This window comes from Nyctereutes procyonoides, unplaced genomic scaffold, assembly GCF_905146905.1.
Source record: "Nyctereutes procyonoides isolate TBG_1078 unplaced genomic scaffold, NYPRO_anot_genome, whole genome shotgun sequence".
Taxonomy (NCBI): domain Eukaryota; kingdom Metazoa; phylum Chordata; class Mammalia; order Carnivora; family Canidae; genus Nyctereutes; species Nyctereutes procyonoides.
The window spans coordinates 6,487,656-6,513,164 of record NW_026575033.1 but is presented as its reverse complement, the minus strand read 5'-3'; the positions used below and the strand labels follow the sequence as shown (position 1 = coordinate 6,513,164).

Here is a 25,509-nt window from a genome sequence, read left to right as displayed (position 1 = left end):
AGGGAAAGCAAGTTAAAGGGCACCTTACTGGCTAGTATTTATTTCTCCTGTCCATGTCAGCTATTTGGAAAAGAAGTACCCTTTGACAATGACACAAATCCATCAATTAAAAAGCCAGACACTGAAACTATACCAACAATTTCTATAGTGTTTTACGCAGCCAGAAAACAACTTCTCGGTAAATGCTAAAATTACATAATCATGACTAGATGATATTTTTAGAGAAAGAAAACCAGAGGGGATTTACACCGTCCAACCCTCTGTGTACAGAAAAACGAAGATTAAAGCCCTCAGGAGATACTCTATCGTGGTTGTGGGCAGCGCCATTAATGAGAGTACAGCACAGGAACGCCATCGTCATTAGTATGGTAGCTTCTAGAGACCAGAGGACTTAGGATCATCCCCTGAAGGAAAGTTCAGGCTAGAGGTTGTGTTGTTACCATATTAGCAGATGGTAGGATAGAATCTGGACCTGATCACTGGGACTTCAGTCTCAATCATTTTCCTAAAATAAATGTTGTCTGGACGTACATCAACATTGAGAGTCCTTTTTCTTAACTTAAAAATGGTAATGGTAAAAAGCAGAAAAAGATTTCATGCATTGTGCATTCCATGCTCTTTAGGGCTTGGACTAGCCCCCAGTGGCTGCAGACCATGGCTTACCCTTGCTGCCTGCAGCACCTAGCGAAGCGCTGGCTTATAGTAGGGAAACAGAATAAACGTTCACAGCAAGTGAAATAAAAGACTTTAATAAAATACTATTTTAGAAGACTCCATGAGCTGGCAAGAACACCACTGCTTCTCTTGGCAGGGCTGTGCTGGTGGATCTGGTTATGGGAAAACTTTACTATACTGTTCAGCCAAATATGATAACTGCTCAACCTTTTCTGATGTAAGGAGGGGCACTACTTTTTACTCTGTGTTCCTACCAAGACATGTGTTTCTAGGTTGTTCCCTTGCTTTCTAAAGTAAACAGGGTAGTTGAGTCTGGATCTGTTTAACCCCACCTGTCCTTTCCCTTCAAGTTGATAATAAAACGAAGAGATTCCAGTTCAGATCTAGACCAACACAGCATAGAGCCCAAGACTGGTTCCCTATAAAAGAAGGCGTTCCCGGAGCTTTCTAACAGGCAAGGCTCTGTGTACAATTATGGGAATGAGGTTACAAGGATTAGAATTAGTGCATGTCACAGTCGGAAAGTGCGGCTGGCGGGCAGTTGCCTATGATGCGAACAGATGAGCAGCAAATGTGTGTAGCAGACCAAACCTCCCCCTTTTTGGGAAACCACACCCCAGTCAGGGATATTTGGACACATGCAGGCATATTAGACGTGGCATATTAATTCTAATAGCAGGCCAAAAAAAGAATATGAGGAGTTGCTAACCTTCTTAATGCTTTCTGAAGGGGCTCCAATAATTGCTTATTTATAACCTCTGAGCACTTGGTGGCCTTCCATGGACAGAGCAAGCAGCTGCCTACAGGAAACCAACTGCCCTGCCCACTGACTGAAAACACATGCTCCTTTCTGTCACCTTTGGGAATAGTTGCAATTCCATAATGTGATAGTTGTCAACTTATTTCCTTCTATTGGTGGTTCACTGAAACTTCAGAATCTAAAGATCTCATCATCCTGTCATCCTGTCATCAGCTGCTATTAGTGCCTGAAACAATGCTGCAATAATAAGACCAATCAGACTTATTCTTTTTTTTTTTTCCCAAGTCTGGATTTATTGGAAGCCACATAATTCACAGTTCAGCCCATCTTCCAATTCTGCTCTCTGAAGGCTGGTCTACTTCTAGCCTAAGCTGGGGAGAAGTACATAACCCACCACAGTGTGTCCAATACCCTGACAGTGTTTTATTTCAAACTCTGATCCCTGCCTATAATTAAAAAGAAAATTCTGCCAGTTTGCTCCTGACGGTCTCTACTACAGGAAAAATAGGTATCTGAAGCATACTTTTGTTGAGACTCAAAAGCTAGATATACAATTTAAATAGGACGAAGTGGGCTTATGGCTGTACGTATTAGCCAGCCACCCACCTGGACCCAGCCATCAGCCGTGGTTGTGGAGGAGACAGCTGGAAACACCCAAGCAGGAGAGGAAAGGTCAAACATAGATGCTTCTACAGCATGATGGAGAGATGACTGACTTCACAGCTTCCAGACTCCACAGCATCCAGCCACCTCATCACCATGCTTCACATCCGAGGAGTCATTTATGCCACCAGGATAGCTAAAGTTTATGGGCCTCTCCTTGTGGCTCTTCATAGTCTTCCCAGGGTTTCAGCTGGGGCCCAGGGATCATCACTGTCTTAAGGATGGGCTGCTTATGGGGTGCCCATGGAGGGGTGATCTTGCCATGCATTCTCCAGCTCCCATAGGGATTTACCAGGTGCTTTTCAAACACAACATACTCCAGGACATCCCTGGGCACATCTTCCTGTCCATACATTAGCCGGCCAAACTGGTCATAGATGGCTAGAGTCTGTCGGGTGTGCATGCGGACAGTGACCTGGCCGTATATGTTGCCCTGGTTCAGCAGATTTGAACAGCGAACCTGAACCACCTGGGGTGGCTCTAAAGATTCTACAAAGCTCCAGCGGACTGTCTTATACTTGATGTCCCAGACCATGTCCGGAAAACAGTTTTCAGTTACCAAGGTATGAAGCCGGTCATGGTCTGAGTTGTTTAGACAAAGGTGAGCTTCAATAAAAATATCCTTAGCTTTTTCGGGGAAGTCCTTTATTTTAAAATTAGGATCATGTTCTCTTATCTTCCGGATTGACAATTGTGATGCCACCTTCTTCTTCAGTTGTTCACTTCTCTGTGCTAGTCCTTCCTTTGCAAGAGATGACAAGCAAGCATCACCCTCTGGAGGAACATAGGCATCAAAGATACCAGCTGTACAGGCCAGATGTAGTGGACGCTCCAAACGTTCTGGAGGCATGACCAGTCCTGCTTTCCGGGCATATTCCATAAACTCCTTTTCTGATTTGTATTTGGGTTCATAAGTAGGAGGTGTGAAACGTTTTTTAGTTCTCACTGGAACTACAACTGTGGACTGAGTCACCAGGACAGGCTGCCGAGACCACCATCCTAAGGCTTTGGATAAACAATACAAACCCCGCGGTGTGGGGGCTGCCATTTTGTTCCAATCAGACTTATTCTTGTAAAATTATCCCTTTATTCTAAACTCCTACAAATCACTTGGTGACCCTGCTCAGGCTCACTTGAGATACCCAGATTCTGAATGCTAGAATAAAATTCTTTTTTTTTTTTTTAAGATTTTATTTATTTATTCATGAGAGACACACAGAGACACAGGCAGAGGGAGAAGCAGGCTCCATGCAGGGAGCCTGACGCGGGACTCGATCCTGGGTCTCCAGGATCATGCCCTAGGTGGCGCTAAACCGCTGAGCCACCGGGGCTGCCCCTAGAATAAAATTCTTAATGCTTAGAATAAAAACTCTTAAGGAGCACAATGAATTGAGATTTTTAAAAGATTGCATGTTACTGATTAGGATGATGGACCCATTAGAATTTTAGAGTTGAAGAACTCTTATTGATCATGTGGCACACTTCTACTTTCCTGTTATATATGCAATTGCTGTGCCAGGATTTTCCTAGTATATTCTACAACTCTGAAAATGCAACTAATTCCTACTCTTCAAAATTAAATGTAGTTGATTCTTACTCTCCGAACTTGACAAGTGTCACTCTTCTTAGATTTCAAAAGCATTAAGAAATTAAATTGCAGAAGGAAATATATTCTTTACCTCAATAAATTATTTAATTTATTAGGGCACTTGGGTGGCCAGTTGGTTGGGTGTTCAACTCTTGGTTTTGGCTCAAGTCCTGATCTCAGGGTCATGAGCCTAAGCCCAGCATCACAGTCTATACTCAGTATAGTCTGCTTGGTAATTCTCTCCCTCTGCCCCTCCCTCCATTCATGCATTCTCTCTCTCAAATAAATAAATAAATCCTTTAAAAATTATTTAATTTATTAACTTATTTCTAGCTTAGAAGTGTTACAATATACTTTTTGCTTTTACACACATTTGATCAAATAAACACCAAAACTATACTTCAAACTATAAATATTATACTGTTCTTTGATATATAATCAATCAAAATAGCATATCTTGGCCTTTAGGCTTAAATCTTTCACACCAAGGGTGCCTGGGTGGCTCAGTGGTTGAGCATCTACCTTCGGTTTGGGTCATGATCCTGGGTCCTGGGATCAAGTCCCACATCGGGTTCCCTGCAAGGAGCCTGCTTCTCCCTCTGCCTATGTCTCTACACCTTTCTGTCTCTCATGAATAAATAAATAAATAAAATCTTTCATGCCAGCACAAGATTTTACAGGTAAATAAATTAAATGGAACACATAAATATGAATTTGCCTTCAGTTCAGTTTTTTTCAAATATCTGATAATCTTTTACACATTTTAAAGGGGAAAAAAGCTCAAAGCATGAAAAAGCTCACACTAGCTTATTCTGTTGCAGTCAAAGTCTTTTAGCCTTTCTGTTAAGTTTTGTTAGATCTTATTCATTAGATATTGCTTTTAGGTGTATATGGAGAGTGAAAACAGGATAGAGTTACTTCTTGGAATATAAGAGAAAGACACAGAGTTTCTGTCCTCTGGATCCTTATAGTTTTGTTCTGAGCAGAAATAAGTAAAAGTAAAATAAGAAAATGTTGGGAATATTCAGGAATATTCAAAAAAGGAGTCTGTTAAAAGGCAGAGGAAGGGCATGGCAGCTCAAGAAGGCTGGAGCCAGTGACCAAGCTGTAGAACGGGGACTCCTATGGCCAAATTGGCCAGAGATGGTGAGATTCCAATGAGGCCACGCAGAGTAGAATGCAGGGAGACTTGGCCAAGTTTCAGAAGTAGAATTACCATACTTGGTGATTGAGGAGCCTGACAAAAGGGAGGATTCTGGTTCCTAGCTATGTGAGCTGGTAGATGGTGGTGCCATTTACAGAGACAGAAACACAGACAGGTGAGGGGGTGTGCAGGGGAACATGAAGATGTCTCATACATGCTAAACTCAGGATGTATGGGTGTGTCATCCAAGTTGGGAAGTCTGGAAGACTCTGGGTCCCAGAGTCTGGCACTTAGACCAGTGATTTAACCTTTCAGAGATTTAGACTTGGAGCTCCTAAATACATAGGTATTATGTGAGATGTTCGAGGAAATGAGATGAGTAGGTAAGACCATTTAAGAATGAGCCAGTGGCTAAGGACAGAACTTTGGGGAACTTGAGCACATAAGTTACCAAGGGGGAAAGGAAGTCTAGAATGAAGAAGCAAAGGCCTGGCTGAAGTATAGACAGAGTTCCAGAGAAAATGGTTCTAAAGGAAAAAAAAGTGAATTTTATTTTATTTTAATATTTTATTCTATTATTTATTTATTTATTATTATTATTATTATTATTATTTTGAGAGAGAGAGAGCATGTGTGCACACACATAAGTGTGGGGAGGGGGCAGACAGGAGGGGCAGAGGGAGAGTGAGTGAGAGAATCTTAAGCAGGCTTCATGATCAGCATGGGCCTGATAGCGAGGCTTGATCTCACAACCCTGAGATCATAACCTGAGTCGAAATCAAGAGTCAGATGCTTAACCAACTGAGCCACCCAGGCAGCCCCAAAAAAGGGAGTTTTAAAAAGAAAACCCGGGATCCCTGAGTGGCGCAGCGGTTTGGCGCCTGCCTTTGGCCCAGGGCGCGATCCTGGAGACCCGGGATCGAATCCCACATCGGGCTCCCGGTGCATGGAGCCTGCTTTTCCTTCTGCCTGTGTCTCTGCCTCTCTCTCTCTCTCTCTGTGACTATCATAAATAAATAAATTTAAAAAAAATTAAAAAGAAAACCCAACAAACTACAGAGAGGTCTATAAGAAAGGGAAAATGTTCTTTGAAATTGTAATTAAGAACTGGCTCCAAACTTTGGTGAGAATAGTTTCACAGGAATGATGAGAGGAGTAGCCTGATCTGACAGGTTAAGGGCTAAATTGAAAGTTGAATAAGGTGAATTTCCTCTAACAGCATGGGGTCTATTAGGACTATAGCAGGGTTAGGGGGTATAGAGAAACCAGAGGGCTGGCTACCCATTTTACTGCACTTTCTAACTTAGAGCTTAGAGCTTAGAGAATGCACCTCTCTACTGGACCATTTTTCTCAGGACAGAAATATATTATTATTTTTTATATCCTAAAACAAAAATAAAATCTAAATATCTCAAATCTCCTGGGTATAATGATCAGAATATAGTTAAAAAGGAGGTGGTACACCCAATCACGCCAACCTCAAATGTTAAAAGTTGTTATTCCTGGCCAATGGCTTTAGGTAATTTTTATAATATGTGATATACATATTATAACAAGTACATTTAAGTATTTGAAAGAAAAATATTTTAAAACTGAAATTTAAAGCATAGTAAGAAGTTTGTGATCAAGATAATAGTCACAATAATAACCAAATAAAGTTTTACATTTAAAAATTAACCCTTGGTCAGTTAAACTGTAAGCACAGAGCTTTGCAAATAGTAGATATGCAATAAATGTTTATTAAAGTGCATTCTAGGGGATCCCTGGGTGGCTCAGTGGTTTGGCGTCTGCCTTTGGCCCGGGGAGTGATCCTGGAGTGATCCTGCAGTCCCGGGATTGAGTCCCATGTTGGGCTCCCTGCGTGGAGCCTGCTTCTCCTTCTGCCTGTGTCTCTGACTGTCTCTCATGAATAAATAAATAAAATCTTTAAAAAAAATAAAGTGCATTCTAGGACATCATTTTAATTGTGGGCAAAGCTCTGAGTCCTCAAGCTATTTCTAGGGTCATACCAACAGGCAAGACTTCCTGGGGATACAGGAAGCCAATCTCATGGGGATGACCGCCTTTTATGAATACCTGTAAAGATATTAATACTCTCAAGAAATGGACCAGCTCTAGCTTTCCTGTCCCTTACTAAAGGGTGTGTGTATGTACAGCGTTCATCAAATATTACTTTCAGAGTATCTAGCAAGAGATAGATGTCATGATGTGCCTGTAGTCTCAGATCCTATAGTTTACTCTTGAAAAGTATTCACAAGTTCTTTTTGTCTACCCCTTAGCTCAAGGATCAAATACAAGGAATCAAAAAAAGGAGAATGAGTCATTTGCCATAATGCTGAATGTCTTAGCCAAGATCTTTTTGTGTGTTGTTTTTTTGTCCCTACATCTAAGTCCTGACTATGAGCTCACCTGAACATTTCCAGTAAAAAGGACAATGTATAGTTTTGGAAGAGAATACTTTAAAACACGAATGGCTTCATATCTGGAAAAAATAGACATTTCTTTAAATGTGAATTTCATTTACTTTCCAGGCAGCACTCAGTCCAGTTTTAAAAAGCAAAGTCATTATTTCCGATCTTAACCAGCTCTGTCCTCCAATTCAATAAAGTCTCAAGCAACACAGGTACCCATACTGACTTTCAGGATTCATATGTATTAATATCCCTGCCTAAGAGGAATAGTATTTTAAATCTCTTCTTCCTGCTGCTTAACTTCCTTTCTAGTGCCAAACCCTAGATAGCAATTTGCTTTCTTAAATAATTCTTTTAAGATGATAACAGGAGAAGTTAATTTAAAATCATCTCAGTAACAAATACAGTAGCCCCTAACATCAGGTTACAAGTGGGATCCGAAGTGAAATGAAATGTCCAGCGACAGGCTGCTGGAATGAATAGGAAACAAGTGCCAATCGTGATATAGGAATTCATGCTATCCTTGCTTTCACTGTGCCCAAATCTTCTTGGTACTGATTCATCAATTTTAGGGGAGTTGAGGACTCAAACTTCCACAAATTAGAACAAATCTTTAAAATACGCCATTGTAATATTTTATCATGTAAACGTTTCCTTCCGATATGAGAGGAGGTTCTTTTTAGGTTTCCCTTTGATGCCACAGACAGAGTTTTCACTCTGTTGAAGGGTCTACACAACCTTGGTCTTTTTCTCCAGTGGATCTTGCTCTTTGTGCAACAATGTAGTCACCCACAAAGTAACTTTGTAATTGGAACATCACATAGCTGGAAGGATACATAGTCCAATCAACAAATATAACATTTTGGCTTCTTCATTTCCTGTTACAAATTTCTCTCCCTCCTATTTTAGTGATTGATGTTCTTCCCAAGAAAACCTCTTATCTATCACTCATGTACCTCTAGCATCTTGAAGTATTTTGTTTTTATCGGAATGTATTGGGAAACCTATCCTTCAGGCTCTACCAGTGACTTTTCATTTCTAAAACGCTCCTTATCTGGCAGTCAGTTCAACTCCATTTATGTGGTTTGGCCAGGATTTCCACTTCATAAAAGATGAATTCACTGAATCTAAAAACATATGTCCTTCTACAGATAATTATTCTCTTTAAACATCCGCCTTTTCTTATTTTCTCTCATCTTCTTTCTTCATGGTCAACAATTTTTAGGGGGCCTCTAATACTCAAAGATTAAAAATGTATCCTATGATATTTAAGAGATTTTAGAATTAAATAAGTTATCTTATTCTGTTACAGTCCATTGTTATGAAATATCAACTAACATTTTACAAAAATACACTCCATTATGAAGAAATTATTTTTATACTTATGGGGTGGGGTGCGGGGCGGAATACAGGTTTCTTTAAATACTTGCCAGCACAGTAGAAGCCATGCTGTTTTTAAGCTTTGCCAAGATAGAATTTTCTAGCAAATAATTGATGTCAACATTAATTAGGGATTGTTCCTGAAATTATGGTGATTTATATGAATTCTGATTGGTATAGTTACCAGTTAATCATATGTATCATAACACTGTACAGTGATAACATAGTGTAGTCATGAGCAGGTCTGAAGTCAGTCAGATCTAGGACTGAACCAGAGCTGTGCATCTAACATCTCTGTGATACTGGGTAAATTACTTAAGCACTCTCTCAATTTCTTCATAAAGTCCAGAAATTAAAACTGGCACTTCAGGGTTACTGTAAGGAACAGATATAATCAACGTAAAACAACTAGTATAGTATTTGGCTTGAATTAGACATCTACTAATGTAACCTGTAGAATTAAAGTTGTTTCTCGGCAGGTTTAGAAGTCTTTACATGGGGAAGAAAGGAAAGGAGGGGAAGAAACTGGAAGGAAGAATATAAGGATATTATAATGTCATCATGTTAAACATTTGGGCTCAGCTTTGGTGAATTCCACCCATACTGCTCCTGGGACAGAGGAGACCACTGCTCTTGGCCAAGAGTTGAACTGGATGACAATCTCAAAGACACACAAATTCCACCTACATGTAGAGGTTGCTACCAGGCAGGGTGGCTAGATGCAACCCTTCTGAGCTTAGTAGCCTGTTCGTGCAGCAAGGAGTCAGAGGGAGTGTGGGATTTAAGGAATTGGGGATGAGAGCAACTGGACTGAAAGGGAAGGACATGGTGCTGGGAAAAAAAAAAAAAAAAAAAAAAAAACAGGAAACACAGACACAGGACATTGTCTGGAGCCCAGCAAGTGTTCAATATATAGTCTCAGAGTCCAAAACTAAAATAAGTTAATAAAAGGGACAGAAAACAACTCGATTAGAAATAAGGGGAGACACATACAAAGGAGAAAAGCAAATTAATTCACTAATATGGACAGTGACAACACTGCAACATTCTGTTCAAGGTGAGGGTTTCACACAACTTCTGGAACTTGTGTGGCAAAAGAAAAACAACCATGGGCAAGGCATGGCATGAGCTCTCTTCCAGGCCTGGTATGTTGCATCAAGTTATGGGCTGTGAGTAACCCTCACCTCTCCTGAGCTTCCATTTCCACCTGTGGAAACAAAGGGCTTGGGATGTTCACTAAGATGTCCTCTGACCCTGCTTGGCCATATGCCTCGAATATTCGATCCTGCAACACATTTGAAGTTCTAACCCTATGTCCAGCCCATCCAATCAATAGGATTTTGTAGCAAGCAGGAGTCACCAGAAGAGTAACACTGGAAGCTGCTTCTTAAGCAGGAGTGTGACCTCTGAAGGCACATGCGTCTGAATGCCACGGCCACGGGTGCTGTGGTGATGGCCTTTCTTCTTTGGAATGACTCTCTGAGGGAAAGCAAGACAACTTAAAAAGGGACACTGGGACTGGCCAGCCAGCCTTCCACCTCCCTCCATGAGGATGCTACACTCCTCCTGAAGCTCTATCCTGAGTGGCACAGGGGAGCCTGGCCACAGACCAGTGTAGGAGCCTGTTCAAAGGCATATTTAGGATGAGTTATGTGAAAATTGCCCACAACAACATTTTTTTCTTTTTCTCTCACATTGTTAGCATTTATTAAATCAATGTCTCCATTTCCCTTCCTGTATTTTAATCTGACTCACAGTTGGTGGAAAAGTTTTCAGAACCAACCCAGAGCTGATAAATAGCATGGGCTTAATGTTAATAAAGGAACAGAGTTGAGATTGAACTAAAGCCTGGGTTTAAGTAAATAATTACACAAAATCTATGATTTTATAAAGAAAAATTTCATGGAAATATTTCATGTTTTTGTTTCAACAATATGATAAATGGAGGTAATACACTGGTAGTGAAAGCATAATTTTAGTCTTGGAAGGAAACTGTAGAGTTCACTTTGATTCACTAAATATTTATTAAACCTTTCTTCGTGCTAGGCACTAGGGTTACAAAAGCAAGTCAACTGAAATCTGTTTTTAAGCAACTTTATATATGTAAAGGAGACAAAATACAACCTGTGCCTGTGCTTGGTCTCTCCTGTACTTAAACCCCTCTGCACAGCCTTGCTTTGCTGTCTTTCACAGGCCTGACCCCTGCAGTCTGCAAGTTCTGGTAGCTCCAACTGGGTTCTGCAATGGGAGCTTCTGGCAAGAGATCAGAGAGTGGGAAGAAGGGATAGATAAGTCAGGGTTTCTCTTCTCTGCCTGAAGGTCTCCAGAAGTGGCCATGCTTCCACTAGGAATATGGCTCCAGCTGGACAGACCCATCAGGAATCCCCCTCTGCAGAGTGACCCAGCTCCTAAGCTGATACTAAAGGCCTCTTCCCCTTGGTCTTCCAGCCTAGGGTGGTAGGGACTTTCTATTGTGGTTCACCTCTGGGTTCTCTCTCAGACCCTATATTACTTCCACAATCAATTCTTTGAATTAAAATACGCTATTTTAAATAATTAGCTTGGCTTCTGTATTCCTGGTTAGACCCTGATACACAACCTCTTAATAATAACAACGCATAACAGACATTCTTCCAGCAAAAACACTTACAAGCTATGGGCTGGCATAGAGAAAAAGCTGAATTTTGCTGGGAAGTCTGGAAAACTCCACCCAGGTAGAAATTCCTGTCATGGTAAAACACTAATGATAAGGGTTTGGACCTTGAAAGGTGAGCCAAACCTTTGCAATTGAGGGAAGAGGAAGACAGGCACTCCATAGGGAAAATAGCATAATCCAAAGCTTGGAAATGAATAGCATGTTTCTACACAGGGTATAGTGAGAAAAAGAGGTAGTAAACAGGGTACAGAAGGGCTGACTGTCAGGCTCCTGGAAATCCTTCCAAGGAGTCTTAGATCAACCTGTAGATAACTGTGACCCTTATTAACAAGTTTTAAAGCAGTGACAAGTTTGCATTCCAGGGTAAAGCATGGAGTGAAGGAGGTTATAACATGGGGATCATCCCGAGTAACTGCTAGAATTGAACAGAAGGTGATGAGGGGGACAATCATCATGATAGTAGTTGAGAATGTGAAGAGAGGTGGATTTGCAAGACATGTTGGTGAAGAGAAGCATGGGATTGGGAAAAGATGGATGTGTAGGTCAGGGAGTAGCAAGAGTATATGAAAAATCCCATGTTCCATGTTTAAACACAGAGATGAATAATGATGTGTTAAGCACAGAAGTTGTAAGCCATGAGTTTGATTTTTGAGTATGTTGAATCTTAGGTGACCATATGAACACATAGAGGGCAAGTGTGAGAAGTCCTTAAAAATGTAAGTCTGGTACCCATGAAGAGGTGAGGGTCGGGGATTTACATTTGCAATGTAAATATTTATATTTGATTGGAGCACAGCAATTGAAGAAATGGTCACAGGAAGTGATAAGAAGCCCATGAAGGATGCAACTGAACTAAAACACCACACATAATGGCCAGAAAGGAAAAGAAGAACCAGCAAATGAGGTGGAAAGACACGGATAGGAAGTTAGGCAAGAGACATAACTTGGGTGTCAAGAGAGAAGAGTTTTAAGAAGTAGAAGGTGACCATGAATATACACTAGCATAAATGTCAAGTGAGATGATGACTGGAATGTCTTTTGGTCTGGTGCTGTGATATTTATTTTATACATCAACTTGAGTTTTAGGAGGTCATCTTGTTCTATCCCTTCATTTTACAGTTGAGGAAACAGAGCCTGGGTGACTGGCTATACTGCCCAAGGACTCAGAACTGCTGAATGTAAAGCTGGACCAGAACTTTGGATTTTGCTGAACAGTCAGAATGTTTTTCACCCAAGAGTCTGCTCTCCATGAGAAAAACCAAGGTTTCTCATAGAGAATCTCAGAAAGACTTGGTACTCTACATCATCTCCCCAACTCAAGTCACTTCAAGAAATTCAGGTGCTTTTGTTGTTGTTTTGTTAGTCATTTTTTATATTTATCCACAGAACCTAAGAAAACTTAATTCTTAAAGACTGAACCTATTAACCTGAAGATCAAACATCCAAACAAATACAAAAATCAACCTCCAATTGAGGCATTTGAAATTAAAAGATCCTTTCTATCATGTTCAGGCATTAGCATATGCCTATGCAATCTCTTCAAAAATTGTACCTTTTCTTCATGGGAAACATACAGCTACCTTGAGAACCAGCAATTAATACTCTGCTTCAATGTTTTCCTTTCCCTGATAGAAACTTGCTAGAGATGGAGCATTTGGGTGGCTCAGTGGTTGAGCATCTGCCTTTGGCTCAGGTCATGGATCCTGGAGTCCTGGGATTGAGTCCCACATCAGGCTCCCTGCAGGGAGCCTGCTTCTCCCTCTGCCTCTGTCTCTGTCTCTTTCTCTCTATGTCTCTGATGAATAAATAAAATCTTAAAAAAAAAAGAAAGAAACTTGCTAGAAATGAATGAATTTCCAGTTTTATGAAAGGAAAATAATTTCCTGACCAAGATGAGAATGTACTTATGAATTTTTAATTATATTTGACATTTTTTCTCTTCTTCTGTTTTTACTCATTTATTTTAAAAGATTATTTATTTATTTATTTATTTATTTATTTATTTATTTATTTATGAGAGGGAGAGAGAGAGAGAGAGAGAGAGAGGCAGAGACACAGGCAGAGGGAGAAGCAGGCTCCATGCAGGGAGCCTGATGTGGGACTCGATCCCAGGTCTCCAAGATCACAACTTAGGCCGAAGGCAATGCTAACTCCTGAGCCACAGGGGCTGCCCTCTTCTCCTGTTTTTAAAGATGAAAGTAAGCATTACTATTTTATTTTTCACCATTTTTGAAGTATTGTCACATTTTCTCTGAAACTTTAGGGATGGCTTAACAAACAATGGAGCATCCTGGAAAAGCTTAGGCTTAAAGAGTCAAACAGCAGCAGTACAGTCATACAGTCTGTATCTCCATCACTCCCTGCCTGGTGTTGCAATCCTGGGACAATAATTATAACAGATGGCGCAGGGTGTGCTACTACTTACCTGGTGCCATATTAAATAAAATAATAGATGAGCTCATTTATGAGGTAGGCATTTTACTTCCTTTTTAAGGCTGAAACTTAAGTTTTAGGAACTTCTTTTTTTTAATTTTTAAAAAAATTTTTAAAAGACTTTATTTATCCATAAGACACACACACACACACAGAGAAAGAGAGAGAGAGAGAGAGAGAGGCAGAGACACATGAAGAGGGAGAAGCAGGCTCCATGCAGGGAGCCCGATGTGAGAATAGATCCCAGGACTCCTGGATCAAGCCCTGGGCCAAAGGCAGGTGCTAAACCACTGAGCCACCCAGGGATCCCATAGGAACTTCTTTGAAGGTCACATTGGTTGACTGTAACTCAAGTAAGATGAGGACCTGGTTCTGACTGACCTCACAGGTGAAAGGACCCAGCTATAGCCTTTCAGGGGTCTCACAAACACTCATGCTTAGATTGAGCTGTTACAATCACTACACAGAAGCTCCATGTGAAATGCCAAGCACAAGGTAGTGTCTGGTGGGCATTTATGATGGGGATAAAGGGCTGCTAGTTTAAAATCTAACCTTGATTAAAATTTGGACATAAACTGCAAAGTAGATTTTACGAGGTAGTATATACCTTGCCATCCCATCCCATCCCATCCCAACAGTTAATTTTTTTAAAAAAGAAAACACATTCCCTAACAACCTCAGTACCATACAAAATTACCTGTAAGATAGCTTATGATTTATGATAAGAGAGAAGGAGGTGACACCAAGTTTTGGGACTCATTTGACCCAACATTTGAAGTCAAATGTCCCTTTTTCTAAAGAGGGGGAGGGGAGGACTGAAGTATGGGCTGGAAATGAACCTTCATGTGTAGAAGCTTTGGAACGTTTCTACCTGGGCCAGGTGGGGGGGCCTTTTGCCCCAGATCTTCTCACTGACCACATGAGTCCTAAACTGCCAAGCTACTAACTAGTTTCTTTCAAATTCCTAACTCATTCCTTTATGTGCTCCTTTCTGTTTCTGAGGATAGATTCTAATGGCTCTCAGCACATTTCCTCCTGGGTAAGCCCAAATTAGTCCCGTCTCAGACTCCCACTGGGCTGTCTTGGTACATCACAGAATGCTGGCTGAGAAAATCCCTTTTCAGTCCCTACAAATCACCCTAGTACCTGCTACTCTGACGAGGCCTGTGCCATTATTTATTACAGAATAAGCACTAGCTGTTGAGGGTCAATTATTCCATTGACCAGGCATTACAATAATTCCTGGTAATTAAAAGAGGTACTTAATGTGAATCTGGGTGCATATTGAAAGAAACATTAGTCCTTTTGTCATCTTGGCAAGTCTATTGTTCTGAGCCAGGCCCAACCAATTAACATCTTTTGCCAATCCCTGTCAGCTGGAGCTTAAAAAAAAGGAGAGTGGGGGGGGAGGGTCAGTCAGATGCTAATTTAGATACAATTGTGTCAGGGCTGTTTGGAAGGGACTGGCTCTAAGGAAGCCACCAGGGTTTAATGAAGCAAACAGCTTGGGTCCCAGTGACCCTGCAGGGGTAATTTTAAAAAGACCCCTCTGTGTTCCTGTGCCAAATAGCGGAGGGGCATCACAAGAAGCCCTTCCTTTAAAAAAAAAAAAAAAAAAAATGAAGAGAAGGATAATCATCCGTTTAATCTGCTCATTAAACAAATCTCTCAGGCGGACTTAACATGAATTAGCACTTCTCTAGAAAGGTAAAATGTGACATACAGCAGACAGTCCAGATAATTTGAAAGGTCACAATTCTTTATTATAAGCTCAGTTGTTATTACTGTATTAATATTCGATGATATTGAGTAAAGACCCCCACCTTCATTCAGCCTTGGGAGCAAAATAGTATGTTTCCCTGACTGGAAGACAACACCAGAAAACACATTCATCAGGCCCCAGTACAGACCTAATCACAAGCTAAGGCCAGACAACATGTTTTATTCCATGTTTTTCAAACACAGGAATTAAGAGGGAGAGAAATCTGAGGCTGCCAACTCCTTCTACTAGCTTTCCACTTAACTCAGGCTTGGCTCACACGTGTGGCTGGGAATGTGACGGTCGGGCCTCAAGGAGACTGCATTTCTGCACAGAACCTCAGAAGCCCAGGGCATGTGTTTTGGCGGCCACATGGTCTACAGCACCACAGCCTGGACACAGCGATTCAAGGGGCCCAGGCCCCAGGACGATTCAGGATTGACAGTGCCTGGGAGGCAAACTTCCCAGAAAACAGGGGAATCTTTTATCCACAAGCAAGACACCACATTGACATAAACACCTCTTTCACAAATCTCCCAGTGTTATCTAAGGGGGATAATTAGTCTGCTCTTCGTATTTACTTACTCATTCCTGGGTGCCGAGAATGGTCCTGTGATCATGTTGAGATGGTGTTTACAATGAGGCCCGAAGACACACACAGTTCTCTTAACTAGTCAACCTAAACCCTCAGATAGGAAGCTTAGGCCCACTGAATGATGATTTCATTTGAAAAGAACAAAAAGGCTAATATTGGACCACTTTAGAAATCTTTAGTATTTCCTATCATAAGGGAAAGAGTAAAGCACATTTCAAAATAAATTGACACTAAAACAGAAACTTGCACACCAGTGTTCATGGCAGTATTATTCACCATGGCCCCAAAGTGGAAACAACACCAATGTTCATCTACGGATGAGTTAATAAACAAAATGTGGTATACAGTCATGGGGTTCAAGAAATGCTGGCTGGAAAATATGGCATCTAGGCATAGTAAATATTTTAAGCTGAAGGAGTTTGAGAAAATGGTAGAAGAGAGGTTCTTTCTGACCTCCTTCTACCCTTCTCCCCTGAAGCAGGTCATAGGACTCTCATGTGAGAGGTGTCCTCCCTAGATCCAGAGTAAAGAAACATGGACACGCTGCAAAGAATCCAAACACACAGCCTTGTTAAATACCCCCCAGTTTACTACACTTGGCTCATACTCTGGGCCCTATCATATCTTTCTAATCTTTCACTCATCCCCAAACCTAGCAGAGAAACACTCAGGTTGAACCATTTCTTTGGGTCTTTATGTCCTTATGATTGCTCCCATGTGACATGAAACTTACATAAATGAATTTGTATGCTTCTATCCTGTTAATCAATTTAATTTTCAGACCTAGCCAGGGACCCTAAGAAGATCAAGGAAAACTTGTTTCCTCTTTTACAAACCATTCAGTAGAGTAATGTTATTCAGTCTTAAAAAGGAAAGGAATTCTGACACGTCCTACAACATGGATGGACATGTTAAGTGAAATCATCAGTAAGACACAAAGGACCAGTATTGTAAAATTCTACTTTATATATGAGGTGCCTAGTCTAGGCAAATTCTGAGAGACACAAAGTATAATAGGATCTGGGGACAAGGTGGAATAAAGAATTATTATTTAATATGTACAGATTTTCTGATTGGGATGGTGAAAAAATTCTGGAGATGGACAGAGGTGATGGTTGTACAACATGATGAATATACCTAATGTCAATGAATTGTATACTTACAAATGGAAATGATTAGAATATAAACTAAAATATGACATGGATAGTCATAATTATATTTTTTATTAGCTACATTATTCTGGGAACTCACATCATTAAACTTGTGAAACTACTTACCTGGAATAATTATTGCTATCATAACATCAACATGTATTTAGAGTTTTCTTTCACATAAACTAAATAAATGAGAAGATAAATAAGTCAACAGCTCTAATGTACATTTGCAAAGCTTTCATACTCAGCTAAAATGTATCAGATTTAAATAAAGATTTAATCTATGGATATTACTGGTAAAGAAATATCTTCAAAGTTCAAGGCAAGCCCTGAATAAGATATTTAATTTTTTTTAAGATATTTAATTTTTAAAACACTCCTTAACACTGTTTGCTCCTTTTATCATCCAAATAATATTTTCTACTTTATTGCTTGTTATTTAAAAGTTAACCATCACACACACACACAAAATCAAAATCATTGAGCCAAATATCCCCACTATGAAAGGGCCAGGAAACTAAAATGCTGTTCAAGTAAATGGAACTAAGATTGTGACTGCCTGGAAGAGCTGTTCCTCTAAAGTCCATTTCTTCAGAAGAAAGCAGCAGTCAGTTGGCATTTGAAATGTTTTCTCTCTTTGGAAATTGTTGCCTGAACAGTAAGTCATGTCAGCTTTGACTCAGTTCCTTTGAGGCCTGAACCAAGTGAAGCCCGAAGCTAACCATTAAGCAACTGCAGCAGCCATGGGGTGTCTGGAATTTGTTGAGTGTACTGAGCCTTAAAACAGAACAGCTGTTGTGGAATGCTGTTACAAGACACCTACGGGGGACTTGAGGCCTCAGGGACACCCTTGTATATTCTGCATAAGGAGGCAGATCACTGCTTCATTACTTCCTCATGAGACAAGAAGTTGCCGAGATGAAAGTACCCATGTGCAGGTCTGGACAAGACAACGTGATGAGTGAAACTATGCTCAACATACCTAAGTCACTGTTACCACAGCCCAACGTGCTCAAAATAGAGTTGCACATGTTGCCAGTGCACAGCAGTGGCTGACTTTCAGAAATCATCAGAACCATGACATTAGAAGATCTGCTGCAACAGACACAGGAACAAATATGGTGTATCTCAGTAGGCAGCCGTTAGGCATTGAGGGGTTATTTCTCAACGAGATTTCTAAGGTTGATCTCAAATCACGATATTTATATAAATTACTTTAATTATGAGAGTCTGTTAGGGGAGATACTAGACCATAGAGCTGATCTGTTATCACAGAATCTTATCTGAAAAAAAAAATCTGCCAGGGATATAGAAATAAAGTCAAAGGCTTAGACTAAAAAAGCAATGCAATAGGATAGTTTAACTCCTGGAAAGAACAGGTGAGATCATTCAGTAGAGTAATGAATGAAGAGCTGGCTCTATCATATCATGCTTTGGACTATCACAGAACTCAGACAAAATCTACAACTGGCTCTATATTCTACAGTGGTTATCTAAGAGTATAGTACGATATATGATGGCTGAAAGCACAGAGGCCTATCCTTGGATTAGACATAAAGTAAGGATTAAAAAAAAGTCATGAAGGGTGTGGATAAAGAAAGACTATAATGGCAAAAAGAAAATTGGAAAAAAAAAATCTCTGAGGGGCCTGCTAATCAAGTAATGTCTTTGTGGTAAGAAAATGTCATCACTACTGTGCAGCTGAAAGGGTCCTTAGAGATCAACACATCCCCACCCCAGGGATTCATGAAATGATTGCTTGATTGGCTGAGTCAATAAGTCCTTAAACAAAAGAAAAAGCAAGAGATAGGGACACCTGGGTGGCTCAGTCTGCCTTTGGCTCAGGGTGTGATCCTGGAGTCTCGGGACCAAGTCCCACGTTGGGCTCCCTGCATGGAGCCTGCTTCTCCCTCTGACTACATCTCTACCTCTCTCTCTGTGTCTCTCATGAATAAATAAATAAAATCTTAAAAAAAAAAAAAAAGCAAGAGATAGAAATCTAAGACCTCTGTCATGGAGAAACCCATGGAGACGGCCAGGATTCCAAATGATTGTTAGTAAATGGTTATCAAACTGGCAGACTGATTGTAATTTACCTCCTTTTTAAAGTTATCATTTGTTGGAAATGCAACAATACCAGTCCCTTAGATGTTCCCTGCCCTATTTAGACTGCTCATCAACAAAACATATTTATTAAGGACCCTGTGGGAGAAACAGACGAAGGTCTGAGGCCAGGTCAGGAAAGTGTACAGGACTGTCAAGTTGCAGAAGAGAGCCTATCCCAAGACTCTCATCTCGACATCTCAATAATGAAGTAGAAATAGCACCAGAAAAGCAAAAACCTGTGGAGAAAGTACTCACAAAGGAACATGAACCAGAAGAAAGGTGGGGAGAAGGAGGGAGAGCATTTTATATGGGAAGAACAAAAGCATTCATAGGAAGGCAGAGAAGAAAGGCCAGGAAGGAGACCCCACTGCTGGGGCAGCAGGGTTCTGGGGAGTCCCTAAAGTGGGACAGGCTGTAGAGAGCCTAAAACTGGGTAGAGTTACTAGAAGAAAAATAAGGGAGTCTCTGCAACCAAGTGACAATGGGATCTTAGAAAAGGCATGGCTGTCATTGTGTGCACCAGCAAAGGAGAGATTGAAAGCAGGAAGATGGAAGCACTAAAGGATCTGAAGGTTACAGTGCAGGGAGGGAAGGAAAGTCAACGAGGTGCAGAGATGGATCAACTGTGAAGGGCAAAGAGGGGAGGGGGCCAGCGACATGATCAGAGGCTTGGGACACGGACAGGAGTCAGGAGAGGAAGGACAGAAGCAGAGACATTAGGAAGGATGTTATCTGGAAGGGGGTGAGGGATAGAGAAGAAAAGGTGTAGACATGCAAAGCTGAGAGGACATCAGGCACGCAGTTGGAAAGTACAGACCGAAAGCTGGGGTAACTGTCATCTTATAAGAGACAGGTTTTCCTGAGGCAGGGCAACAAGGAACAAAGAGAGGAGAGGAGCAAGATTTGGGAACAAGACACAGGAGGGTGTTGAATGCTTAGGTGGCCGCAGGCTTTCTTGCCAGTTCTGTCATTCGTCGTCCAGCAGCCTGGCAGGGCTGGGAGGGCTGGCAGAGGGAACGTGATGGAAGAGGTGGGAAGGGGAACCAGGGCCTCCCAGGTGCCCTTTGGGGAAGCAGAAGGCAAGAGGCTGAGGCTGTGTGCCAGTAGACAGGGGAGAATCAGGATGGGGATGGGTGTAGAGTCTGGGTTGCAATGGCAGCTGGTGACCTCCGCATTCAGGGTCATGAGGAAGTAGAGGCAGCAAGCAGAAGCTCACCAGCTGATGAGGGTGAAGTGGCAAAGGGAAGAAACAGGCCAAGCTCAGCGAGAGGATCAGGCAGGCCTTTTTTTTTTTTTTTTTCTTAACTGTTCTTATTGTTTAAATGGTAGAAGAGACCAAAATATTAAAAGACAAAAGGAGAGAGAGAGACAAACATGAGAGAGACAGAGAGATACGAGAGAAGGTGAGTGGGCATTAAAACAGAATCAAGGCCTACCAAGAAGTGATGGACGACAGAATCAGAGAACAGGAAGAAAGCAAATCTGGAGAAGAGAAAATCTTATCTGTTTAGAAAGGAGTACAGACTTAGGCACTCTTCCTTTAGAAAACTTTTTTAAGTGGGGTACCTGGGTGGCTCAATTGGTTAAGTGTCTTACTCTTGATTTCGGCTTGAGTCTCAATCTCAGGGTCATGGGTTCAAGCCCCGTGTTGGGCTCCAATGCTGGGCGTGGAGCCTACTTAAAAAAAAAAACTGAATGAATGAATGAATGAATAAATAAAGAATAAAATAAAAATGTTAAGTGCCTAAGGAAGTCATCTGCTGAAAGAAAGAGTAGAGATTAAATTAAGGGTAAGAGAAGGTGGAAAATCGGCAGTAACAGAACAGGACCAAGAGACCAGGGCTGGACACACAGAGATCTGCCTAGATATCTCTGTGTATCTGTTCAAGTATCTAGCTACTGAATAACCAAGAAAACCCAAAATAGATATCTCACATCATTAAGATTATTTTTGTTTGGGTACATAAAAGAACTGTATCTAATAATTTGTCAGATGTTGAAGATAAAGCAAAGGATATCCCTGTAATCTTTTAGGAGTTTAGAGTCTAATGAGGAGCAGTCCAGTTTTTTTTTTAAAACTTTTATTCATTTAAGTAATCTCTATACCTAATGTGGGGCTTGAACTCATGACCCTGAGATCAAGAGTCATGCCTTCCTCCAACTGAGCCAGCCAGGTGCCCCAAGAAGCTGTCCAATTCTAACAGTGTAAGATATGGATAGGGTGGACAATGAGCTACAAAAGTGACCCACAGTTATTGGGATGGTTCTAGAGAAGTGAGTGTATAAGGGAATATTATACTTAACCACTGACATTTGAATCAAAATGTTAACCAGAAGCAACTCACCCAAAGAGATTGTGAAAAAAAAAAAAAAAAAAACACTTCAGCAGAGAAAATATTCATGAAGCATGTAACATGCTAGGGAAGATACAAATGTCTCCATTTGAAAAGTCTCCCAGGGGTTTGATTGGCACAGGGTCTTGACTGGCACCTTAAGGAGTTTGGGCAGGCCTCCATAGGAAAATGGAGAGCTGTGGAGGGTTTGAAGCTGGGGCCATCTATGGTTTAAGAAATTTCTCTGGCAGCAATGGCTTGCAATCTAGGCTGGGGATGGGGTCACCTGAGGACCTTGTACAAATATTAACTTCTGGACTTCCTATCCTGAAGTTCTGTTTCAATATGACAGAGGTAGAATTTGCACAAGAGTGTTTTTAAATGCTTCCCAGATGACTCTCATTCATTGATTCTGAAACTATTTAATTCCTAATATTTTAAGCTGAGAACTCAATAGCAAATAAAACAGACAACAATTGCAGACTCATAGAGCTTATATATATAGGAAGTCAAGTCAAAGACATATGTAAATTGTAAGGTATATCAGAAGGTGAGCAGAGCCATGAATAGGAATTAAGCATGGGAAGAATAAGGTGGGTGTGTAGCACAACATGTATACTGTGTTGTTGAGGAGGGCATTGGTGAGAATTTGAGTAATGACCTAGAAGGGGTGACAGTACCAGGACACTAATTTCTGAGGAAGAGGGCTGTTGGCAAAGGGACCAGCTAGTTCATAAACCTTAAGTTGGAGTTTATCTTTGATAGTTGAATGACAAGACCAGTGTAGTAGAGAAGAATGTGTGAGGTGGGTAGTAGCAAAGGATGATCATGAATGGCCTTATAGACTATGATGAGGACTTACTCTGAACGAGGTGAGAAGCCACCAGAGGCTTCTGAAGAAAGGAATAACATGAGTGATTTAGGTTCTTAAAGGATCATTTGGGTTGCTGTGTTGAGAATAGATGGAAGTAGGGAAACAAAGTGGGTAGTGGTGGAATTGGTGGGAAGCAACGGAGACTGGATACATACTGCAGGGAGGGCTGAGATGAGGAAGGAAGAGAGAAGCATCAACCAGACCAGTCATGAGGTCAATGCTATGGTTGAGGAGGAAAGAGACAAGGGTGGTAGGCTGGGGAAGACTAGTCAGAAAGCCGCATCACAGTTAACATTGCCATGCTTGAGGATCACTTGCACAAAGGTCAAGAATGAGTGTTGGGTTCCTGGTTTGATTTACTTGAAACCAAGAACAGATTTATAGCAGGAGAAACAAGTTTCAGTCTGCTCTGACCAACTCCTCCCCCCCCCCCCACCTCTGGTGCTCACATGCATACACAAACCTCCTCTATTTGGGAGGTCCATTGAGTTAGTCAGTGATTGGATATGTTGTTTTTGAGAGGCCTAGAGACCAAGAGACATTTAGGAGGAAATGGTCAAAAAGATGGAAATTTATCCTGTAAATGTGGGCTTGAGGCTTGGGGGGGGGGGGGTCTGAGCTGGACACGGGATTAGGGTCACTAAGAACCCTGGTTGAAAGCACGGGAAAAGCAGAGGGACAGAAGAAATTGAAGACCAGCACCTGGGACTTCAACATTCAAGGGAAAATGGAGGAAGAGGACCTTTTATTAGCCTGATGCCAAATGCTTACAGAGATGTGTGTGTGCGTGCGCGCACGCGCACACACACACACATTTTGGAGAATCTTTTTTTTTTGAATGGATACTTCATATAGTTATGGTTGTGATGTGCCAAGCATGTCAAACAGTTACGAATGATTATTTCAAATACAAATGATCCAAAATGGAAGTATCTATACGTAGAATTTATTCTTTGCCCACCAGATATGGGGATTCCTATGGGTGGAAGCTGGGTTTTCTATTTTGAAAATGCTGGTGATTCAAACAAATAACCCAATCTGCTTGTACAATGTCCAATATCCCCCAAAGCTTTGGGGAAGGGAGTAAGGATATTACTGAAGCTTTGCTGCAAGTAAAAAAAAAAAAAAAAAAAAAAGCCAGATAAGACTATTAGCATCTGACTTTACAGTCAGATGATGTCTTCTGGCTGGAATCATGTTTGCCTTTTGAAATGCAGAGATGATGGTGGGAAAAATGGTTTCCTGCAGATCTGTTGAGCAAGCTTTCCTTCCTGCTAAGTGAACTTTTTCATTATCCTTTTTTCAAACCCCATGCTCTTGTTTCATTTGATTGCCAAGAATTTTTTATTTTGTTATCCTTTTCCATAAATACTAGTCTGGTTACTGAATTAGATCCCTAATCTACATTATTATAACTAAATTATTGTGAATTATCCTTATTTGGGAATCATCCAATTTGGTAGATCAGCTGGTGTTTAAAGGCTCTGTACATATGCTATTTTCATTCAAATTGTCTTTATATGCATGTTTAAAAGGAGTGGTTCCCCTGAGCACCCAGTGATGAGCTATTGTCAGCAGAGCACTGATCATTAACAAATAATCACCATATCCTGTTGGAGATAGTTTGCCAGCTAACAGGCTATGGAATGACTATAGTTTAGCTAATAAGCTCAAGAGTGAAATCTAATCTAATTTTGAAACCTCAGCCCTCCTTGCCAGGTATCTTTGGTATTAGTGGCACATTTAAAGCATGCCTATTTACACCTAGAAACTGACTTCTGAAACTGCCCTGTTCTTGCTTCTAAGATTTATATATGAAAATAATGGAAAAATAATGAAAATTTAAAATTTGTCCTTTCTAGTTTAGTTTCTTCTAAAAAGCACACTTTAAATTATGTGCATATAATATACCTATGAGTTTGTATTCATAGCCATGATCAATTTTTACATTAAAGTATGCCATCTACTGAATATAAAATTTAACTCTAAAGGCATACACATCATGTAACACTTAACCCCAAGAACTGAGGGATTCTTTTTTTCTTTTGCACATACACAGATGCTGCTGGAGCTCCCTACTTAAATATTCTCCAATCCCAGGAAACTCGCAAGACCCTTTCAGTTTGGGTCATTTCCTTTTTCTTTTTCAAACCAACTCCCAGGCTCCCTTACCCCAAGTCTACTTATGAAATCCCTTGGCCCAGGGCCATTCATCAGCCACTTCCAGAACTACCCAGGCTGGCAGAATCATGCCTAAGAGTTTCTTCTCTCAGGGCTGGTTTTCCAGTACAGCTCCTCAGACAGTTGTGTGCATTCCCAGCCCTGTCCCCATTTCTCTGTCTCCCTTCACTACACGCGGGGCCACCTCCGAACACAACACTAGCCGTACTACTCATCTGACTCTATGACGGGTCATGCTTCCACACAGTGCTGTATCAAACGGGGAGTTAGCCCTTTCTCCCATCCAGATCCACACTCCAGGAAGACTCCCAGATTCTCTTGCTTCTTCTGTAGACCTCCTGTCTTAGCAGCTAACCTGGCCACAAGAGAAGAGTCGATTTCTCCCATAAACCCCCTCCTCTCACAACGTTTCCTGTTTTGCTAAACAGCACCACACTGTCTCCCCCTTGTTCAGATGAAATACCTAGAGGGTATCTTGGATTCTTCCCTTTCTCTAAGCCCCTCATCCAATCCCTGTGCAAGTTCTATGTGTCCTGAATACATTTCTCTCACCTCCACCCTCCACCCTACTCCAAGTTTTTCCTATTGATCCTGGGTCTTCTCCAAGGCCTTCTTGCTTCACGCTTTCCATTGAACCACCTACATCCTATGTAGCAACAAGCTGACCTTTTATTTTTTTTTTTTTTTTTTTTTTTTTTTTAAATTTTTATTTATTTATGATAGTCACACAGAGAGAGAGAGGCAGAGACATAGGCAGAGGGAGAAGCAGGCCCCATGCACCGGGAGCCTGACGTGGG

General features: G+C 41.0%; 2 protein-coding genes across 2 annotated transcripts in view; both read right to left on the bottom strand.

Annotated features, from left to right (window-relative positions):
- The window catches only part of ATP8A2 (ATPase phospholipid transporting 8A2), a 491,575-nt gene that overhangs the window by 94,087 nt on the left and 371,979 nt on the right, over window positions 1–25,509 (bottom strand). The gene's annotated exons all lie outside the window — the stretch shown is intronic.
- LOC129504477 (39S ribosomal protein L45, mitochondrial-like) lies at window positions 2,235–3,146 on the bottom strand. The gene has a single exon (XM_055317205.1). The coding sequence runs from the start codon at window positions 3,144–3,146 to the stop codon at window positions 2,235–2,237; it is 912 nt and encodes a 303-aa protein (XP_055173180.1).